The sequence below is a fragment of the Chiloscyllium punctatum genome, chromosome 11 (genome assembly GCF_047496795.1).
Source record: "Chiloscyllium punctatum isolate Juve2018m chromosome 11, sChiPun1.3, whole genome shotgun sequence".
Lineage (NCBI taxonomy): Eukaryota > Metazoa > Chordata > Chondrichthyes > Orectolobiformes > Hemiscylliidae > Chiloscyllium > Chiloscyllium punctatum.
Genome location: NC_092749.1, coordinates 8,742,984 through 8,763,094, shown reverse-complemented (window position 1 = coordinate 8,763,094; position 20,111 = coordinate 8,742,984). Strand labels below are relative to the sequence as shown.

The 20,111-nt window shown below is 42.5% G+C and overlaps 1 protein-coding gene across 2 annotated transcripts in view; it reads right to left on the bottom strand.

Moving 5' to 3' along the window:
- Nucleotides 1–20,111, bottom strand: part of LOC140482709 (immunoglobulin kappa light chain-like) — a 45,190-nt gene that overhangs the window by 9,349 nt on the left and 15,730 nt on the right. For both annotated transcript variants that reach the window (XM_072580246.1, XM_072580247.1), the window contains exons 2-3: nt 19,288–19,632; nt 6,092–6,436 (exon numbers count right to left, since the gene is read on the bottom strand). In XM_072580246.1, the coding sequence (XP_072436347.1) occupies nt 6,092–6,436; nt 19,288–19,632 (690 nt within the window). The remainder of the gene's footprint in view (nt 1–6,091; nt 6,437–19,287; nt 19,633–20,111) is intronic.

The following is a 20,111-nucleotide window of genomic DNA, read 5'->3' as shown; positions in this document are numbered from 1 at the left end:
ATCAGGCTCCACAATCATCAGTTCCATCAGGAAAATTTGAGAGTTTTCTGATATGAGCAGAGGGCCAGGTTCCAATCTGGTGTTGACACCCACCCAAAAGCTCACGCTTCAGAAAGGCAGCAATGGACATCATTGGCTGAATTCAATTAGACATTGTATCGAGCCAAACACCATCAGAAGTGCAATGACAGTCCAGCAGGGGGTAATGGAAAGCTCTCAGTGTGTGTTCAGTTTGGCTGCTTGAGAAAATACTGTGTGCAAACAGCGCTTTCACTTGAAAACAGATTAGTTCCTGCAAAAGGCTCATGTCCAGAGAAGTGGAAGTCATTCAACAAGGAGGAGTTCAAAGAAACTGAAGATAAAGAACAAAAGGTGAAGCCTGCATCTGTGAAACAAGTCAAAGAGAGTCTGAACCATTAACTTGAAGGTGCAAAGCTTTGAAACAGGATGGAAACGTGACACAGCTGTTTCAATTCCGGGCTGACAGCTTGCCTCAGTTGAAGTCAGTGAGAGTCAGAAACATCTCCAAGGACCAAGAGGCAGAGATCCTCGGGAGTGAGGACTGATCACAGTGAAGATTACTCACAGTGAGTGACATTGCACTGAAGCATTATGTCTCCTGGACAATCAGCCTGTCTCATTGCTGAGCAGAAATGTAAATATGTGCCCAGGTCTCTGAGAGAGAGTGGGTCAGATACATCAGAATGAAGGTGGGAGAATGTCAGCAAGCATTTCAAAAGATAGTTAAAGATTTAGGTAAACTAAGGCAGGGGTATCACATTATTCAGTCAGAAGACACTAAACCAATTGGCTTATGCATTACCTGGAAAATTCCTCACCCTCTGAACGGAAAAGTAATCCCTCAGTTGGACACCATGATTGATAGTGGGGTCATACCATGGTAAAATTGCAGAGAGAATGGTTCTCAGCATTAATAACTGTTGTAAAGACAAATGGAGGACTGAGATTTTGTGTGGATCTCATTCAGGAGAACAACGGAGTTATGAGGACATCCTCATGTGTGGCAACATGAAGGGGGAACATAACCAAAGGCTGAGGAACGTGTCAACACACAACGGAATGCAGGCCCTACTCACTGGGTCATAGCCTGATGGAACTGTACAGCGCAGTAACAGATCTTTTGGTCCGACTTGTTGATGCCGACCAGGTAGTCTAGATAAATCTAGTCCCATTTACCAGCATTTGGCCCAAATCCTTTTAAACACTTCCTCTTCTTACACTCATCCAGCTGCCTTTTAAATGTTGTAATTATAGCAGCCTCTACCTTGTTCAAGAAGGGGAGTCCTTGTTCAAGAAGGGGAGTAGGGATAATCCTAGTAACTATAGGCCAGTGAGTCTCACTTCTGTTGTGGGCAAAGTCTTAGAGAGAATTGTAAGGGATAGGATTTATGCACATCTGGATAAGAATAATGTGATCAAGGATAGTCAGCATGGTTTTGTGAAGGGCAGGTCGTGCCTCACAAACCTTATTGAATTCTTTGAGAAGGTGACTAAGGAGGTAGATGAGGGGAAAGCGGTAGATGTGGTATATATGGATTTTATTAAGGCGTTTGATAAGGTCCCCCATGGTAGGCTACTGCAGAAAATACAGAGATATGGCATTGAGGGTGAGTTGGAGGTTTGGATTAGGAATTGGCTGGCTGGAAGAAGACAGAGGGTAGTAGTTGATGGCAAAGGTTCATCTTGGAGTGCCGTCACTAGCGGTGTTCCGCAAGGATCTGTTTTGGGACCATTGCTGTTTGTCATTTTTATAAATGACCTGGAGGAAGGGTTAGAAGGTTGGGTGAACAAGTTTGCGGATGATACGAAAGTCGGAGGAGTTGTAGACAGTGAGGAAGGATGTGGCAGGTTACAGCGGGATATAGAGAAGCTGCAGAGCTGGGCAGAAAGGTGGCAAATGGAGTTCAATGTAGGTAAGTGTGAGGTGATTCACTTTGGTAAGAGTAACAAAAAGATGGGGTACTGGGCTAATGGTAGACTACTTGGTAGTGTGGAAGAGCAGAGGGATCTTGGTGTCCATGTACACAGATCTCTGAAAGTTGCCACCCAGGTAAATAGTGCAGTGAAGAAGGCATATGGCGTACTGGCTTTTATTGGTAGAGGAATTGAGTTCCGGAGTCCTGAGGTCATGCTGCAGTTGTATAAGACTATGGTGCGGCCGCATCTGGAATATTGTGTGCAGTTTTGGTCGCCATACTATAGGAAGGATGTGGAGGCACTGGAACGGGTGCAGAGGAAGTTTACCAGGATGTTGCCTGGTATGGTAGGAAGATCCTATGAGGAAAGGCTGAGGCACTTGGGGTTGTTTTCATTGGAGAAAAGAAAGTTTAGGGGTGACTTGATAGAGGTGTACAAGATGATTAGAGGGTTAGATAGGGTTGACAGTGAGAACCTTTTTCCACGTATGGAGTCAGCTATTACAAGGGGGCATAGCTTTAAATTAAGGGGTGGTAGATATAGGACTGATGTTAGGGGTAGGTTCTTCACTCAGCGAGTCGTAAGTTCATGGAATGCCCTGCCAGTAGCAGTGGTGGACTCTCCCTCTTTATGGGTATTTAAGCGGGCATTGGATAGGTATATGGAGGATAGTGGGTTAGTGTAGGTTAGGTGGGCTTTGATCGGCGCAACATCGAGGGCCGAAGGGCCTGTACTGCGCTGTATTCTTCTATGTTCTATGTTCTATGTTCTATTTCCTCTGGCAGCTCATTTCCATACACGCACCATGCTCTTCATGAAAGTGTTGCCCCTTAGGTCCCTTATAAATCTTTCCCTCTTATCTTAAACTTATGCCCTTGAGTTTTGGACACCCCACCCCAAGGAAAAGACCTTGACTATTCATCCTATCCATGCCCCTCATGATTGCTATAAGGTCATCCCTCAGCCTCCGACACACCAGGGAAATTAGCCCCAGCCTATTCAGCCACCCTCTTTAGCTCAAACCCTGCAGACTTGGCAACATCTTTGTAAATCTTTTCTGACCCTTTTAAGTTTCATTACATCATTGCTATAGGACAGAGACCAGATTTGCATGCAGTATTCCTAATGTGGCCTAACCAATGTCCTGTACAGCCGCACGCATGCTCCCAAATCCTATACTCTATGCACTGACCAGTAAAGGCAAGCATACCTAAACACCTTCTTGACTGTCCTATCTACATGTGATTCCACTTTTAAGGAACTATGAAACTGTATTCCAAGGTCTCTTTGTTCAGTTACACTCCCAGGACATTCCCATGAAGTGGAGAAGTCCTGCCCTGATTTGTCTTTCCAAAATGCAGCACCTTACATTTCTCTAAATTAAACTGCATCTCTAAATTAAACTCTCTTGGGCCTATTGACCCATTTGATCGAGAACCTTTTGTACTCTGAAGTAAACTTCTTCACTGTCCATTAGACCTCCAATTTTGTCATCTTCAAAATTACTAACCATGCCTCCTCTCTTCACATCCAAATCATTTATACAAATGATGAAAAGCAGTGGGCCCAGCACTGATCCTTGTGGCACACCACTGGTCACTGTGCTTGAAATAAGGAAATGGCAGGTGATGACATTCTAAGCTAGCATTTTCCAAGAACTAGGATTCATGGTGTATCAAAGGAAGACAAGGTCTATCAGTGAATTTCCAGCACTGATGTCCGTAAGTAAGTTAGAATGCTTTTGAGGCATGGTGAATCAGTGAGAAAATTAATCTATAACTCAGCTTGTCTTACTCAAACCATAATAGAGCTTGAGATGATATGTTGCGGCTCTCCAAGACTTGTGAGGCAACGTTTAGAATACTGCGTATGATTCTTTTCATGCTGCTATGGGAAGGATGTTGTGCAGAAACCATTTACAAGAATGTTGTCACACTGGAGAGTTTGAGTTTTAAGAAGAAGCTGCATAATTTAGGAACTGAGGTGCAACCTTTTGTTGTAGAGGGCGCTGCGTATATGCAATGAGAGCCAGAGGAAGTAGTAGAGGCTTTGAAATGTTACTTTGAAAAGGCATTTGGATAGCTACTTGGATAGGAAAGGTTTAAAGGGACATAGGTGAAACACAGGCATCTGACAGTAGTTCAGTTTTGGATACCTGGTCAGCGTGGACAAGTTAGAATGAAGGGACTTTATCATTGCGGTCTGACGGTTCGACTCTTTAGTACTGAAGTAAGGAACAGACTGCAGCTTTTGAAGTATTTATGTAAAGCTACTCTGTCCTGATGTTTTAGTGCATTCCAATCTGCGCTTTTTTATTTTTGTAGCTGTGGATACATTGTCCACAGGATTAAAAGTTATTCCTTCTCCAAGTACCAACATAAAAACCAGATTATCTTATGTCAAGAGCTTTGTTGTGCATTGAACACTGTTACACAATCATTGAGGCAGGAACATTGGCAGGTCCATAGGGGTGTAAACGTTTCGCAGATTACATTGTGGGAGTGAAATTTCAGGTCAAGATTGATCATGAGTTATTGGGTTTGAAAAGCATGACAAAGATGCTACTGTGCAGACAGTGTTTCAGGATTACACTGATCAGATATGACAGTGGTATAGCCTGTGTTCCAGATGAGGGACAAACAACGGCAGGTATACTCCCAAAACAGTAGTGGATCAAGCAAAAAGATTCCTTTCTTGTGAAAGAAATCAAGGTATTGTCTACAGCAAGAAATGCCAATACATCAGACAACACTGTCTGCAAGTGATCATAACATATAGTTGAGCAAGCCAAGTTATGGAAAGGTACCTCAAACAGAAACAGCATTTGACAAGGAGTGGAATATGTGTTGATTTGAAATAATAGAATGGTTGTGCCAAAGGCACTGAAAAGGGAAGTCGTACAGAATATCCACTGGACACACTGAAGAGCCATAAAGTGTAGAGCAAGATCAAGGTAATTAGTCTGGTGACTGAGCATTTTGAATTAAAAAGAGGGTGACATTTCATCAGAGCCAAGGATTTCATCAGGATTTCTAGAAATAAGGCTATCAATGATTCCATCTGAGGTTAGAGGACAGATGTATTTAGTCCTGGTCAAGTTTGAGTTTGCAGCATTGTAAGTTCCCCAGTCAAATGATGAAATGGTTTCCCTGGAGCTGATTTTGAGTTTCATTGAAACAGATTTGAGGTTGTGGTCAGAGTGGGAGTGAGAATTAAAATGAGAGTGAGTGGAAGCACAGCACTGATTGAGGATATGAGCCTCCACAGCACCTGTCTGATCCTCTGCAGCATCTCCCACGTCTCGCTGACTAGCATTGAAGGTAACAATGTGCTTCATTAGTGGAACCTTTTTGTCAATAGATCTCCCCCAGTTTCCTCACAAACCTCTCTCCCCCTCACTGACACCTCTGGTGCCTTATGAAAACCCACAAGCTGGATGAAGTGACCTGTGCTCCCTCTCCTTTCTGGACTCCACAATGATCCACTTGGTGCTGCCCCTTCATCAGGGTGCTCCGTATAGAGCAGCATTCTTGAGCAAGGTCCTCCAACAGGACATCCTTCAGATTAAGGAGATGGAGACTATGAGATGTCACTGACACAAATTTCCCCTTGTGTCAAAGGTCATCTGTCAAATGGCTGTCTTGGAGCTCCCACACTGAGAGTGAGCCTTGCTGAACAGGATGAGAACCAGCCAAAGTCCCTGAAGCAGCTCGCTCCCTCCCTCAGGGGGCTTCAGCCTAAAGCCCACTGTCCCCCATGAGTGGAGAAACATAGACTAGCCTGCCCCTTCCCGAGGAGTGTCCCCACAACAGACAAACAGACTCACCACAACCACATTAAGCAAATCAGGAGGGGATAGCTGGGGTCTGGAGATTTTCATTTGCCAAGTGATAAATTGCACTGTTCCACCAACAATTAGCCAATAAGAAATATTTTCCCCTTGAGTACTAAGTGAAATTTACAATTGCTGATTTGATATATTATAAGCAATGTGAAATTCAAGTGAAAAAAAGGTTGTTGTTGGCATTTTGAAAATCAGTTTGAGGCAAAAGTTAAAATTGTGAAATGAATACTGTACAATGATCCCCCTTTCCCAGCCTGTCCATCACCCACACAGTCAGCGATCAGTTCGTATCATGTAAAGAGAACTTACCTGTTACACATAGCTGGATTCCTGTCCCACTGATATTTCCACATACTTCACAGTGATAAACCCCAGTGTCATTGGGCTGCACATTTGTGATGGTTAGAATGAAGCTGTTACTGGAAGAGTCTCTGGAAGACTGGAATCGCTCAGGGAATCCTAATATCCGATGTGTCATGTTCATCACATCATGTATTAAAGCCCAGTCCATACTATTCCCTGCTTGCTCCCGCACCCAGGAAACTTCTGTCTGTGTTACTGCGGCATTCCTCATGGTGCACTGTAAACGGGCAGTCTGACCCTTGGTGACACTTTCCAGGCTCTGAGACTGGAGAAGGACTGCGGGATTTGAACCTTGAAGAGAAAATGTATGAATAAATTAAAATTAGTCTGAAGCCTGTTAGATATCTCAAACACTTCATAAAAACAAATCAGTTTATGTTATCTTTAGTAGTATCTCGCCCGATTATCAAGCAGCCTAATCTGGAAGACTCGAGGATTATTTTAATTTGAAAATTAAGATGCAATGTTCAGCTGCCTCTGCCATTTCCTCCTCAGGCACAAACTTGTTGCTTCTCCCTCCTTGATTACTGCAGAATCCTCCCAGTCTTCTCCCCACATTGCCTTCCTATTTCCTAATGACTCAGTCCCTGTTTATTTCTTCTCCAACACTCTCCTTGAACTAGTGGTTTCTTCAAACCCACTGTCATCAAAACCCTCCTCAAACAACTCCTCCAGATCCATTTGTGCTCCTTGCTACTGCTGACCCTTCATCTAATCTCTAGTCCTCATGCTATCAAAATGATCTGTTCAAATCTATCCAGTCCAGCTCCCAGCTCAAATATTTGAGCTTGGATCATGCTCATCTATTTCTGGTGTCTCTCTCTGGCTTTCAATTCACTGAATTGATTTTCTGGCCTCAAATTTCAATCTCTGCAGTGCTTTGACTCACCCAATCTCTCCAGCCTCATCCAGATCTAAAATCCAGAGTTCTTTCCTGTACAACGCTCTATTCTCTCCCACTTCCGAACTCCTCAATGGTACTAAAGTCTCTAGCTGCCTGATGCTCTTCTTTCCAACCAGTTCCCTTACTTAGATTTCTCTCCAACTTTCAAATATTATTAAACCCAACATTTTGACCAACATGACTGTTATTTCTTCTCATGTTTGATATATTGCCTCTGTTGGATTTTGCCCAATATCTATTTTTGTAAAACACTTTAAGAACAATTTTGTTGTTAATGGTGTTATGAAGTTGAAGGTGTGTACTGTATCTTTAAGAGAGAATGACTGCTGTTTTGCCCTGAGAGTCTTACAAGCACCTGTGGTATGATGTGAAGCTTGTCTGTTAATTAAAGAGACTCAGAGTGTACTTGAATGTTGAAAATATGTAACATTTAGCTGTGAAATGGATACCTGAGTTGGTTGCTGTTTTGACAAGAACTCAATTTAACCAATCAGTTTAAATTATGCCCAAGGATACTGAAACCCAACCGACATTGAATTTATTGTTTTGCAACCTCAAACCAATGAGACGTTCCGATGTTGGGGATATAAAAAAGCCAGGCATTTTGAAAATCAGACAGAGCAACTGCTATCAACATAGATCCAAGAAATTAAGGAACACACTCTATCAAAGGTACCTTTTTCATCGGAAGCATGTTTGCAGTGAAAAGAAAGAAGTTGGCACAGGGAGATCTTCAGCTGAAAGAAGAAAGACACCGAAGTCATCAGCTGCTGTGTGGTTTCGAAATTAAGTTGATGTAATTTTAATAAGTGTTTTATCGGAACAGTATATTGTTATGGAATTGGAGGCAGGTAATAAGCAGATAAGATAAAGAGGGTTAGAGTTGTGAATAGTTGTTTAATGTTCACTTTTAGTATTAAAGAATAAACTGATATTATTTTCTTTAAATACTGGAATTTGGGAGCTCTCTGTCACTCATATTTTAACAGATTACATGACAAGTTAAGCTTTTCTGGCTGTTTGGTTTAATTAACAGACAAGCTTCACTGCTGTGTCATAGCGGCATGGGTCCAAAATTTGAACAGGTTTAGACAGATGCAGTCTAGATTTAGACAGATTTGAACAGATTTGGGTTACGAAAGTTCCCAGCAGATTTAAACACTTGCTGATTAGTGTCCGAGATCTTTAAATAAATCTTAGGTGAGACAATTTGTTTATTTTCAGTTGTTTGTGGTTGGGTAAATTAAAAGTGAGAGAAATGGCTGTTAAGATGGCTAAAGATGTTCTGGGGTTTGGAGATGCTTCCCAAATTTGCCAAGAAAGTTTAGAAAGACAGAAGAAGGGCAACTTTTAGAATTAGCAAATAGGTTAGAATTAGGTTTAACCAGGGACAAAAGGAAAGCTGAAATTGTAATGGAGTTAGTCAAGCACTTAGCTGTATCAGTGAAATAGTCAACTGCAGTAAAGTTAGAAAAAACTTAAATTGAAATTGAGAGAAATGGAGTCAGAAGATAAAGAAAGGGAAGGAAGAGCCATGAGAAGAGAAAGAGAGAGGAAAAACAAAGAGAGAGAGGAAAATGAAAGAGACAGATGGTTCTTAGATGAGCAAAGAGAGAGAGAGAGCAGAAGAAGAAAGAAAGAGAGACAGGGAAGAAAAAGTGAGGGAAAGGGAGAGAGAATTTGAACTTCAGAAGTTGCAAATTAGTCAAGAAAGTCATTAACAGGATGGAGATGAAGTGAAAATGTAGTGATATATACAAATATGTTGAAATATTGCCACATTTTGATGAGAAAGATACTGAAGCCTTCTTTATTTCATTTGAAAAATTGGCTGGGGAGATGGAGTGGTCAGAGAACCTTTGGGTAATGCTAGTTCAGACTAAGCTGGTCGGCAGGGCTAGTGAGATATATGCAGCGCTGTCAGATGAGGGGTCAAGAGATTATGCAGATGCCAAACGGTATTTTGAGTGCTTATGAATTGTTACCAGAGTTGTATAGATAGGGGTTCAGAAACATAAAGAAGGAACCAGGTCAGACTTTTGTTAAGTTCGAAAGAATTAAACATAGTCATTTTGATAGATGAGCGCTGGTCTTAAAAATAGGTAAGACCTATGAAGCTCTCAGAGAAATTATTCTGCAGGGGAATTGAAAAACTCACTTCCAGAGATGATAAGAATTCATTTGGATGAACAGAAAGTTCAGGTAGTGAGAAGAACGGCAGAGATGGCTGATGAATATGTATTGGTGTAAGGCAAGCTTCCGGTAAGAATTTTATCCTGTGAGGGATAGAAGTTGGGAGGAGAGGAGATCCTACACTACAAAATAGAGTAGAGCACATTAGTAATAGTTTACCACATGTGAGAGATGAAGCCCAAGAGGGCGAAAAGGAGGTGAAGAGCTTCAGGTGTTTCAACTCTGGTAAAATGTCACAGTCACACAAAGGCATAGTGCTGGTCGTTAAAGAAAGGCACTGTGGGAAAAGATGTGGTAAAAGAGGCTAAGCCAATGGTTTTCGTGGAAATAGTAAACAAACTCCAAGAAATTCGAGGAGCTGCTGGAGTGTGTACAGCCTAGGCAGGGATTGAGTATTGAGTTAGTATCCAATCTCTATGAAGACTTCATCTCTGTGGGTAAAGTTTACTCAGGAAGAACAGGGGGAAAAGGGAAAGAAGTTATAATGTTGAGAGATATGAGATCTACTCAGTCTCTAATCATTCTCTAATCAGAGGAGATGAATGTATTTGCACTCTTTTTGACATGTTAACTGAAAGAAGAATGGTAACTTGTCAGATAGATGGACAGAAATTTAGCGTTCCCCTGTGTAAGATCAGTTTGGAGAGCCCACTCAAGACTGGGGAAGTTACAATGGGAGTAATTGAAAGTGTCATTTTCAGGAATACCGTTTGTTTTGGGGAATGATTTAGCAGGATCCAAGATAGGAGTGACACCCCTTATTGTGGCGAAACCAAGGGAAGCCCAGGGAACTGAGGAGCTAAGAGAAAAATACCCTTGAATTTTTCGAGACTTTGCAGTAACAAGGTCCCACTATCATAAGCCATAGTAAGAAGCAAAAACTAAAGAGAAAGATGAAGGTGTTGAGGTTCAGTCAGTGCACATCCTGTTTGATGTAATGGTGCTGGAAAAAGCTGAATAGGTAGAGGGTCAGGCAGAAGTATTTAGTCCTGAAAGGTTAATGGAATAACAACAGAAAATCAAGACAATAGATGCATACTTAGTAAAGGAATCAGATTATATTCCTGACAGTATTATCCTGAGATGAAAATTGAGACCATGGCAGGTTAGTGCAGAGGAGAATTGGGTGGAAGTGCACTAGATTGTTTTGCCGGTAGCGTACAGTCAGGAAATGTTGCAGGTTGTGCATAAATTACCAGAAGGAGGTCACCTAGGTGTGAAGAAGACTCAGGCTAAGATACAAAAGCATTTCTATTGGCCTGGACTGCACAAGGATGTGGTTAAGTTCTGCCGTATGTGTTATACGTGCCAAATAGTAGGTAAGCCAGAGGCAGTAATAAAACCAGCACATTTGTCGCCAATTCCTGCATTTAAGAACCTTTGTTATAGTTGATTGTGTAGGTCCCCTCCGGAAAACTAAAAGTGGGAACCAGTGCTTGCTAACCATAATGGATGTGTCGACCAGATTTCCGGAGGCAATTCAATTTGGAGTGCTTAGCTGACCATACAGCACTTTTAATCAAGTCGTACCATCCTGAATCCCAGGGAGCTTTGGAAAGGTGGCATCAGACCCTGAAGACCATGTTAAGAGCGTACTGTCAGGATTACCCAAATGATTGGGGTAAAGTATCCCATTCATATTGTTTGCCAGTTGAGCTGCTCCAATTGAATCAAGTCAGTTTACTTTCTTTGAGTTAATTTTGGACATGAAGTGAGAGGGACTTTGAAATTAATTAAAGAAAAATTAACAGGACCAAAGTTAGAGATCTCACGCTTGCATTATGTATCTGAGTTGAGGGAGAGATTAAATTGGGTAGATGCATTAGCTAAACAGCAGCAGAAGAGGTCACAGCAAAGAATGAAGCAGATGGCAAATAAGACATCTAAAATTTGGACATTTTCCCATGGGGATGACATATTAAGATTGTTACTAGTAGGAGAAAAAATCAAATTGAGAAAAAAATTAAGTCAGGTAAAGTATCTGGTAAAGATGCCAGACAGAAAGAAAATGTATCAAGTATGTGATGTGAATATGTTGAAACCTTATTATGATGGACACGGAGCTGGAAAAACAGGTGTTAGTTACAGCCCTGCAGAGTAAGGAATCAAATCCAGATATCATGAAGTTTGATGTGCCTCAAAGTACGTTAAATAATGAGCAAGTCTTTGAGGAGTGGGATAGATTAGTGAACTGTCTGTCTCATGAGCAAAGAGCCTGGTTGAAAGGTTTATTGCAGCAATATTAGACATATGCAAGAATTAGATAAGGAGGGCTGATGTACATGAGGTGGAAGTTGAGAATGCCGGTCCAATAAAACAACACTCCTACAGAATTAATCCTTTCAAAAACACACAGGTCTAGAAGGAAGTGAATGTGATGCTCAACAAAGATATCATCGAACCCGGGTCAGAAAGATAGAAGTTAGCCGATCGTGTTAGTTCCCAAACCTGACAGGACTCAATGAGTTTGTGTGTCCTAACGGAAAGTTAATGCCGTAACAAAATCAGACTCCTATCCAATGCCATGATTGGAGGACTGTATAGAGAACATTGGACAAAGCCAGTTACATCACAACGTTTGACTTATTACGTGGTTATTGGCAGGTACCTTTATCAGAAAGAGCAAAAGAAGTTTCCATGTTTGTCACCCCAAATGGGCTATTTCAATTCAAAGTGATGCCTTTTGGAATTAAGAGCACACCAGCCACATTCCAAAGACTCTCGAACAGAGTTATGGCTGGATGAAAGAAAACTGTGCAGTTTATCTGGATGGTGTAGTGATCTTTCGTGAGTCATGGAAAGATGACATGGTACAGTTGGCAGAGCTCTTTCAACAACTATGAGCAGGAAATCTGGTAGTAAAGTTAAAGCAAACAGACGTCTCAAATCAGAGGTGACATTCTTGGGACATAACATGGGACATGGAAGGCTGACTCCAAGGAATGTGAAGGTGAAAGGCATCAAGGAATTTCCACGGTCATCCTCAAAGAAAGAGGTGCTTCGATTTTTGGGACAAAGTGGATTCTACTGGGTGTTTGTTCCAACCTTCAGCAGCGTGGTGGCACAGCTAACAGATTTACGAATGAAGAACACAAAATTTTGGTGGCGGGAACAACGCCAGGAGACATTTGACAATTTAAAAGCAGTGTTAACACTGCACAAGTCGAAGCTACACCAATTTTTTTGAAACCCTTCGAAGTTACAATTGATGCCCTCGATATAAGAGTTGAATCTGTGCTGCTAAAGGAAGATGATAATTGATTTGAATGGCCAGTTAGATTGTTTTCAAAGAAACTCAACACTCACCTGAGAAAATACTCCACCACTGAAAGAGAATTATTGAGCTTGGTACTGGCCTGAGAATCCTCTTACATGTTTGGAATGATTTAAAGAAAAAAGGGACTAATTCATCGGAGTCTTATGTTACGTACTTTTTGATTCACATATTGTATATGTTGAGAGGGGGGGTCATCAAAATGCGATAGCAGATGCGCTATCACAGATTTAATGGAAAATATGGATAAAATTGGACAGATTCTGATGTTATATGTCTGCATGCAGAAATTACCATAAGCTTAGATTAATGACCCATGTTCTTCAGTGAACTGAAGAGAAATCATTGAGTTTTTATGGTGACTCTCAAGCGGAGATCATCACACTGATATCACAGTGAGTGGATCCAGAGTGTGAGCCAGACTCCTTGAATCTGCTTCAAACCAGTGAAAGGCATTAGACAGGGAGCATCAAGGAACAGCATGTCCCCACCAGCCACAAGGACTATCTCAGAGAAGTCTGGGAAATGGGATCAGTCAACTGCTTTCCCAGTCTTCCCCTCCATCCGTCACATCCATGTTTATTCTGTCTTTGCCTGTCTAGCAATGTATGCAAGAGGAGTTTATAACAGAGTTAGAATTTTAAGCAGTCGAGTGATATGTTGAAGAGTTGTAAGTGTTAATGAGTTGGTGCAGTCCATTCATCTGCAATGAGTAGTGATTCTTGTGATGTTCTGGCACCTGGTCAGTGCTCTCTGTGAATTTGGTTCCAAAATAGAGATTAAAAAGTGGGATTTGCGTGCTTCTTAAAATCGTGACCGTTTGTGATGCCTCCTGGATTAATGAGTCATGATTTCTAGAGCTATACCAGGGAAGAGGAATAAGGTTAGGGGGCTTGGCCAGGAATGATTTGATAGAGAAGCACTGAGGATTTGAGTGTGTTATTAGTGAACAAAGCAAGTGAAGGAAAGCATAAGGTTTGCTTCTGCATTGAGGTCTTGGCTCTGGAATTGGCAAAAGCTTTCCTACAGCTGACAGTGTTTTCATTGATAATCTTCAAGGAGTTTTCCAAACGCACGTTGATTGCGTTGGTGACTGAACCAAAGGCACCTTTACCTGACAGAGTTAAGAAGGTGCAGGCATTTGAGGAACTGTCATGGCACTTTGTTTTAGAGGAAATAAACTGGAAAGGAGGTGATCTGGGGAGAGAAACATTGGAATCCAGTAATATTGAGATCCTCTTATAGCAGCTTGAGTCTGACAAAAGATGTGAAATGAAAGCACAAGGTACTGGAGAAACTCTACAGGTCTGGCAGCATCTGTTTTTAGAGAAAGCGAGTTAACATTTCCCACTCTTCCTGCCTGCCATAGGGGTATCAGAGGAATTTACAGCTTAATGATCATCAACACATTTGGCCTCGTTATAAATTTATCTTCCTTGGCCGTTGGTCCTGGAGTGGGACTTGATCCTAGGGTGTCTGATTCAGATGGAAGGACACTACCCATCACATCAGTCATAATGATGGTTTTGTTGCTAGAGGAGTAGACTCATTGTGTATTTAGGCTGAACTTGTATCAGCCCTTTGTTCCCATCCAGTTGGAGTTCTGTGGCAGTTGCAATCATCATATTATAAAAAGGACACAGAACCATTGAGGATGATGCAAAATAGCTCTGCAAGCATGAAAACAGATCCATGACGTTACTTGTAACAGGGAAAGATGAAGAAGTTCAGGAATTCTCACATCACCATGCCGTTATGATTCCAGCAGGTGAGAACTATGGATAATACAGAACTCAAATTGAAATCTGACCTAATAGATTGTGTTTCTTTTAGTTGATTTAGTTGGTAATTCACTGAATCAAAACACACAAGCCTGTTGATTTTCTTTTCAACAATTAAACAGGAATTTATTTCACAATAAAAAAATTTGAATTCCCAAAATGCAGCGCCTCGCATTTTTCTGAATTAAACTCCATCTGCCACTTCTCAGTCCATTGGCCCATCTGATTGAGATCCTGTTGTAATCTGGATCTTGATCAGATGAGCCAATGGGCTGAGAAGTGGCAGACGGAGTTTAATTCAGATAAATGTGAGGCGTTGCATTTTGGGAATTCAAATCTTAACAGTACTTATACACTTAATGGTAAGGTCTTAGGGAGTGTTGCTGAACAAAGAGACCTTGGAGTGCAGGTTCATAGCTCCTTGAAAGTGGATTGCAGGTGATAGGATAGTGAAGAAGGCATTTGGTATGCTTTCCTTTATTGGTCAGAGTATTGAGTACTGGAGTTGGGAGGTCATGTTGCAGCTGTACAGGTCATTAATTAGACAACTGTTGGAATATTGCGTGCAATTCTAGTCTTCCTATCAGAAAGATATTGTAAAACTTGAAAGGTTTCAGAAAAGATTTACAAGGATGTTGCCAGGGTTGGAGGATTTGAGCTATAGGGAGTGGCTGAATATGCTGGTGCTGTTTACCCTGGAGCGCAGGAGGCTGAAGGGTGACCTTATAGAGGTTTACAAAATTATGAGGGGCATGGATAGGGTAAATAGACAAAATCTTTTCCCTGGGGTCGGGGAGTCCAGAACGAGAGGGCATATGTTTAGGGTGAGAGGGGAAAGATATAAAAGAGACCTAAGGGACAACTTTTTCGCACAGAGGGTAGTACATGTATGGAACGAGCTGCCAGAGGAAATGGTGGAGGCTGGTACAATTGCAACATTTAAAAGGCATCTGGATGGGTATCTGAACAGGAAGGGTTTGGATGGATATGGGCCAGGTGCTGGCAGGTGGGACTAGATTGGATTGGGATATCTGGTTGGCGTGGACAGGTTGGACCGAAGGTTCTGTTTCCATGCTGTACATCTCAATGACTCTTTTAAAATGAAAATAAATCAATTCAATTCTTATCTAAAGGTAAAAAAACAGTTTAAAAGATCTAAAACCCAGAGCAAAGCAAATTCTGTTTCATGAATATCCTTTAGGGAAAGGAGCTGCCATCCTTACCAGGTCTGGCATAGATGTGACTCCAGACACACTGCAATGCCCTCTGCCCTCATTTGGCAGGGTATTAAATGCTGGCCTAGCTAGCCCAGAGTTCTCATCTCATGAATGAATTAAATAAAATCCCTCCCCCTCTCTGACTTGCTCCCCTCTCCTAGGAGAAATGAGGACTGCAGATCAGACTCGATGTTCCAGATGCGGTACAAACAACGGCAGGTACACTCCCAAAACAGTAGTGGATCAAGCAAAAAGATTCCTTTCTTCTAAAAGAAATCAAGGTATTGTATACAGCAAGAAATGTCAAGACATCAGACAAAACTGTCTGCAATAGTGATCATAACATATAGTTGAGCAAACCAGATTATGGACATGTACCCCAAACATAGAGTCATAGAGACATACAGCAAAGAAACAGACCCTTCAGTCCAACCTGTCCATGCTGACCAGATATCCCAACCCAATCTAGTCCGACCTGCCAGCATCCGTCCCATATCCCTCCAAACCCTTTCTATTCATATACCCATCCAAATGCCTCTTAAATGTTGCAATTGTACCAGCCTCCACCATATCCTCTGGCAGCTCATTCCATGCACATACCACCCTCTGCGTGAAATAGTTGCCCCTTAGGTCTCTTTTATATCTTTCCCCTCTCACCCTAAACCTATCCCCTTTAGTTCTGGACTCCCCAACCCCAGGGAAAATACTTTGTCTGTTTATCCTATCCATGCCCCTCATAATTTTGTAAACGTCTATAAGGTCACCCCTCAGCCTCCGACGCTCCAGGGAAAACAGCCCCAGCCTGTTCAGCCTTTCCCTGTAGCTCAGATCCTCCAACTCTGGCAACATCCTTGTAAATCTTTACTGAACCCTTTCAAGTTTCACAACATCTTTCCGATAGGAAGGAGACCAGAATTGCACGCAATATTGCAACAGTGGCCTAACCAATGTCCTGTACAGCTGCAACATGACCTCGCAACTCCTGTACTCAATACTCTGACCAATAAAGGAAAGCATACCAAACGCCTTTTTCACTATCCTATCTACCTGCAATCCACTTTCAAGGAGCTATGAACCTGCACTCCAAGGTCTCTTTGTTCAGCAACACTCCCTAGGACCTTACCATTAAGTGTATAAATCCTGCTAAGGTTTGCTTTTCCAAAATGCAGCACCTCGCATTTATCTGAATTAAACTCCATCTGCCACTTCTCAGACCATTGGCCCATCTGGTCCAGATCCTGTTGTAATCTGAGGTAACCCTCTTCGCTGTCCACTACACCTCCAATTTTGGTGCTATCTGCAAACTTACTAACTGTACCTCTTATGCTCGCATCCAACTCATTTATGTAAATGACAAAAAGTAGAGGACTCGCACCGATCCTTGTGGCACTCCACTGGTCACAGGCCTCCAGTCTGAAAAACAGCCCTCCACCACCACCCTCTGTCTTCTACCTTTGAGCCAGTTCTGTATCCAAGTGGCTAGTTCTCCCTGTATTCCATGAGATCTAACTTTGCTAATCGGTCTCCCATGGGGAACCTTGTTGACAGCCTTACTGAAGTCCATATAGATCACATCTACTGCTCTGCCCTCATCAATCTTCTTTGTTACTTCTTCAAAGAACTCAATCAAGTTTGTGAGACATAATTTCCTACGCACAAAGCCATGTTGACTATCGCGAGTCAGTCCTTGCCTTTCCAAATACATATACATCCTGACCCTCAGGATTCCCTCCAACAACTTGCCCACGACTGAGGTCAGGCTCACTGGTCTATGATTCCCTGGCTTGTCTTTACCACCCTTCTTAAACAGTGGCACCACGTTTGCCAACCTCCAGTCTTCCGGCACCTCACCTGTTACTGTCGATGATACAAATATCTCAGCAAGAGGCCCAGCAATCACTTCTCTAGCTTCCCACAGAGTTCTCGGGTACACCTGATCAGGTCCTAGGGATTATTCCACCTTTAACCATTTCAAGACATCCAGCACTTCCTCCTATGTCATCTGGACATTTTGCAAGATGTCACCATCTATTTCCCTACAGTCTATATCTTCCATGTCCTTTTCCACAGTAAATACTGATGCAAAACAGAAACAACATTTGACCAGTAGTGAAACGTGTTGATTTGAAATGATAGAATGGTTGTGCCAATGTCACTGTAAAGGGAAGTCCTACAGAATATCCACTGGAGACACTGAAGAGCCGAGCAGAGCAAAATCAAGGTAATCAGTCTGGTGACTGGACATTTTGAAATAAAAAGATGGTGACATTTCATCATGATAAGCATCTGCTGTTCAGAATGAAGAGGCAATAGAGCCAAGGATTTCATCAGGATTTCCAGAGATAAGGCTATCAATGATTCCATCTGAGGTTAGAGGACAGATGTATTTAGTCCTGGTCAAGTTTGAGTTTGCAGCATTGTAAGATCCCGGGTCAAATGATGAAATGGTTTCCCTGGAGCTGATTTTGAGTTTCATTGACACAGAATTTGAGGTCGAGGTCAGAGTGGGAGTGAGAATTAAAATGAGAGTGAGTGGAAGCACAGCACTGATTGAGGATGTGAGCCTCCACACAACAGGCTACTGGGTATCTGTCTGATATTTTGTATCATCTCCCACGTCTTGCTGACAGTGCATTGAGGGTAACAATGTGCTTCGTTACTGGAACCGTTTTGTCAACAGATCTCCCCCAGCTTCCTGTCCTCACAAACTTCTCTCCCCCTCCCTGACACCTGGGCGGCACGGTGGCACAGTGGTTAGCACTGCTGCCTCACAGCGCCAGAGTCCCGAGTTCAATTCCCGCCTCAGGCGACTGACTGTGTGGAGTTTGCACGTTCTCCCCGTGTCTGCGTGGGTTTCCTCCGGGTGCTCCGGTTTCCTCCCACAGTCCAAAGATGTGCAAGTCAGGTGAATTGGCCATACTAAATTGCCCATAGTGTTAGGTAAGGGGTAAATGTAGGGGTATGGGTGGGTTGCACTTCGGCGGGTCGGTGTGGACTTGTTGGACCGAAGGGCCTGTTTCCACACTACTGTAATCTAATTTAGTAGTGTAAAAAAAAACCTCTGGTGACTGATGAAAACCCACAAGCTGGATGAAGTGATCTGTGCTGCCTCTCCTTTCTGGACTCCACAATGATCCACTTGGTGTTCCCTCTCCATCAGAGTACTCCATACAGCGCAACATTCCTGAGCAAGGTCCACCAGGAAGACATGCTTCAGATTAAGGAGATGGGGACAATGAGATATCACCGACCCATTCTCCCCTTGTGTCAAATGGCTGCCCTGGAGCTCCCACACTGAGAGAGGGCCTTGCTGAACAGGATGTTAACCAGTTAGTGTCCCTGAAGCAGCTAGCTCCCTCCCTCAGGGGGCTTCAGCCCAAAGCCCACTGTCCTTCATGAGTGGAGAAACACAGAATTTCCTGCACCTTACAGAGGAGTGTCTCCCAGACAGACAAACAGACTCACCACAACCACCCCCAGCAAATCAGGAGGGATCATTGGGGTCTAGAGATTTTCATTTGCCAAGTGATAAATTGAAACATCCCACCAACAATTAGCCGATAAGAACTGTCTTCACCGTGAAATTTACAATTGCTCATTTGATCTATTGTAAACAATGTGAAGTTTGAGTAAAAAAAATCTCGTTGGCATTTAAAAAAAATGGAGCCACTTGGTAAAATTGTAAAATAAATAATGTACTGTGATCCCTAATCCCAGCCTGTCCATCACCCACACAATCAGAGATCAGTTAGTATCATGTAAACAGGAGTTACCTGTTACAGTCAGCTGAATTCCATTCCCACTGATATCTCCCCACATTTCACAGAAATAGTTCCCACTGTCACTGGGCTGCATGTTTGTGATGGTTAGAATGAAGCTGTTACTGTTGGTGTCTCTGGAAGACTGGAATCGCTCAGTGAATCCTGAGCTTCGTTGTGTGATGTTCCTTGTGTCATGTGTTAAAACCAACTTTGTGTTATTTCCTGGTTGTTCCAGATACCAGTGAACTTCTGTGTCTTTCACTGTGGCATTCTTCATGGTGCACTGTAACTGGGCAGTGTGACCCTTGGTGACACATTTCACGCTCGGAGACTGGAGAAGGATTGGGTCATTTGCACCTTTAAGAGAAAATGTGTGAATAAATTAAAATTAGTCTTAAGCCTGTTAAATATCTCAAACACTTAATGAAAACACGTCAGTTCATGTTACCTTTGGTAATATCTCGACGTATTATCAAGCAGCCTGATCTGGAAGACTCAAGGATTACTTTAATTTGAAGATTAAGATGCAATGTTCAGCTACCTCTGCCACTTCCTCCTCATTCACAGACTTGTTGCTTCTCCTTCCCTGATCCCCAGTTACTGCAGGATCCTCCCAGTCTTCTCCCCACACTACCTTCCTATTTCCTAATGACACAGTCCCTGCTTATTTTTCCTTCAACACTCTCCATGAGCTTCCTTCATCCTTTACAATGCAGCTCACAGAACTAGAGGTTTCTTCAAACCCACTATTATCAAAATCCTCCTCAAACAACTCCCCAGATCCATTTGTATCCCCACTGCTGCTGCTGCTAACTCTTCATCTAATCTCCAATCTT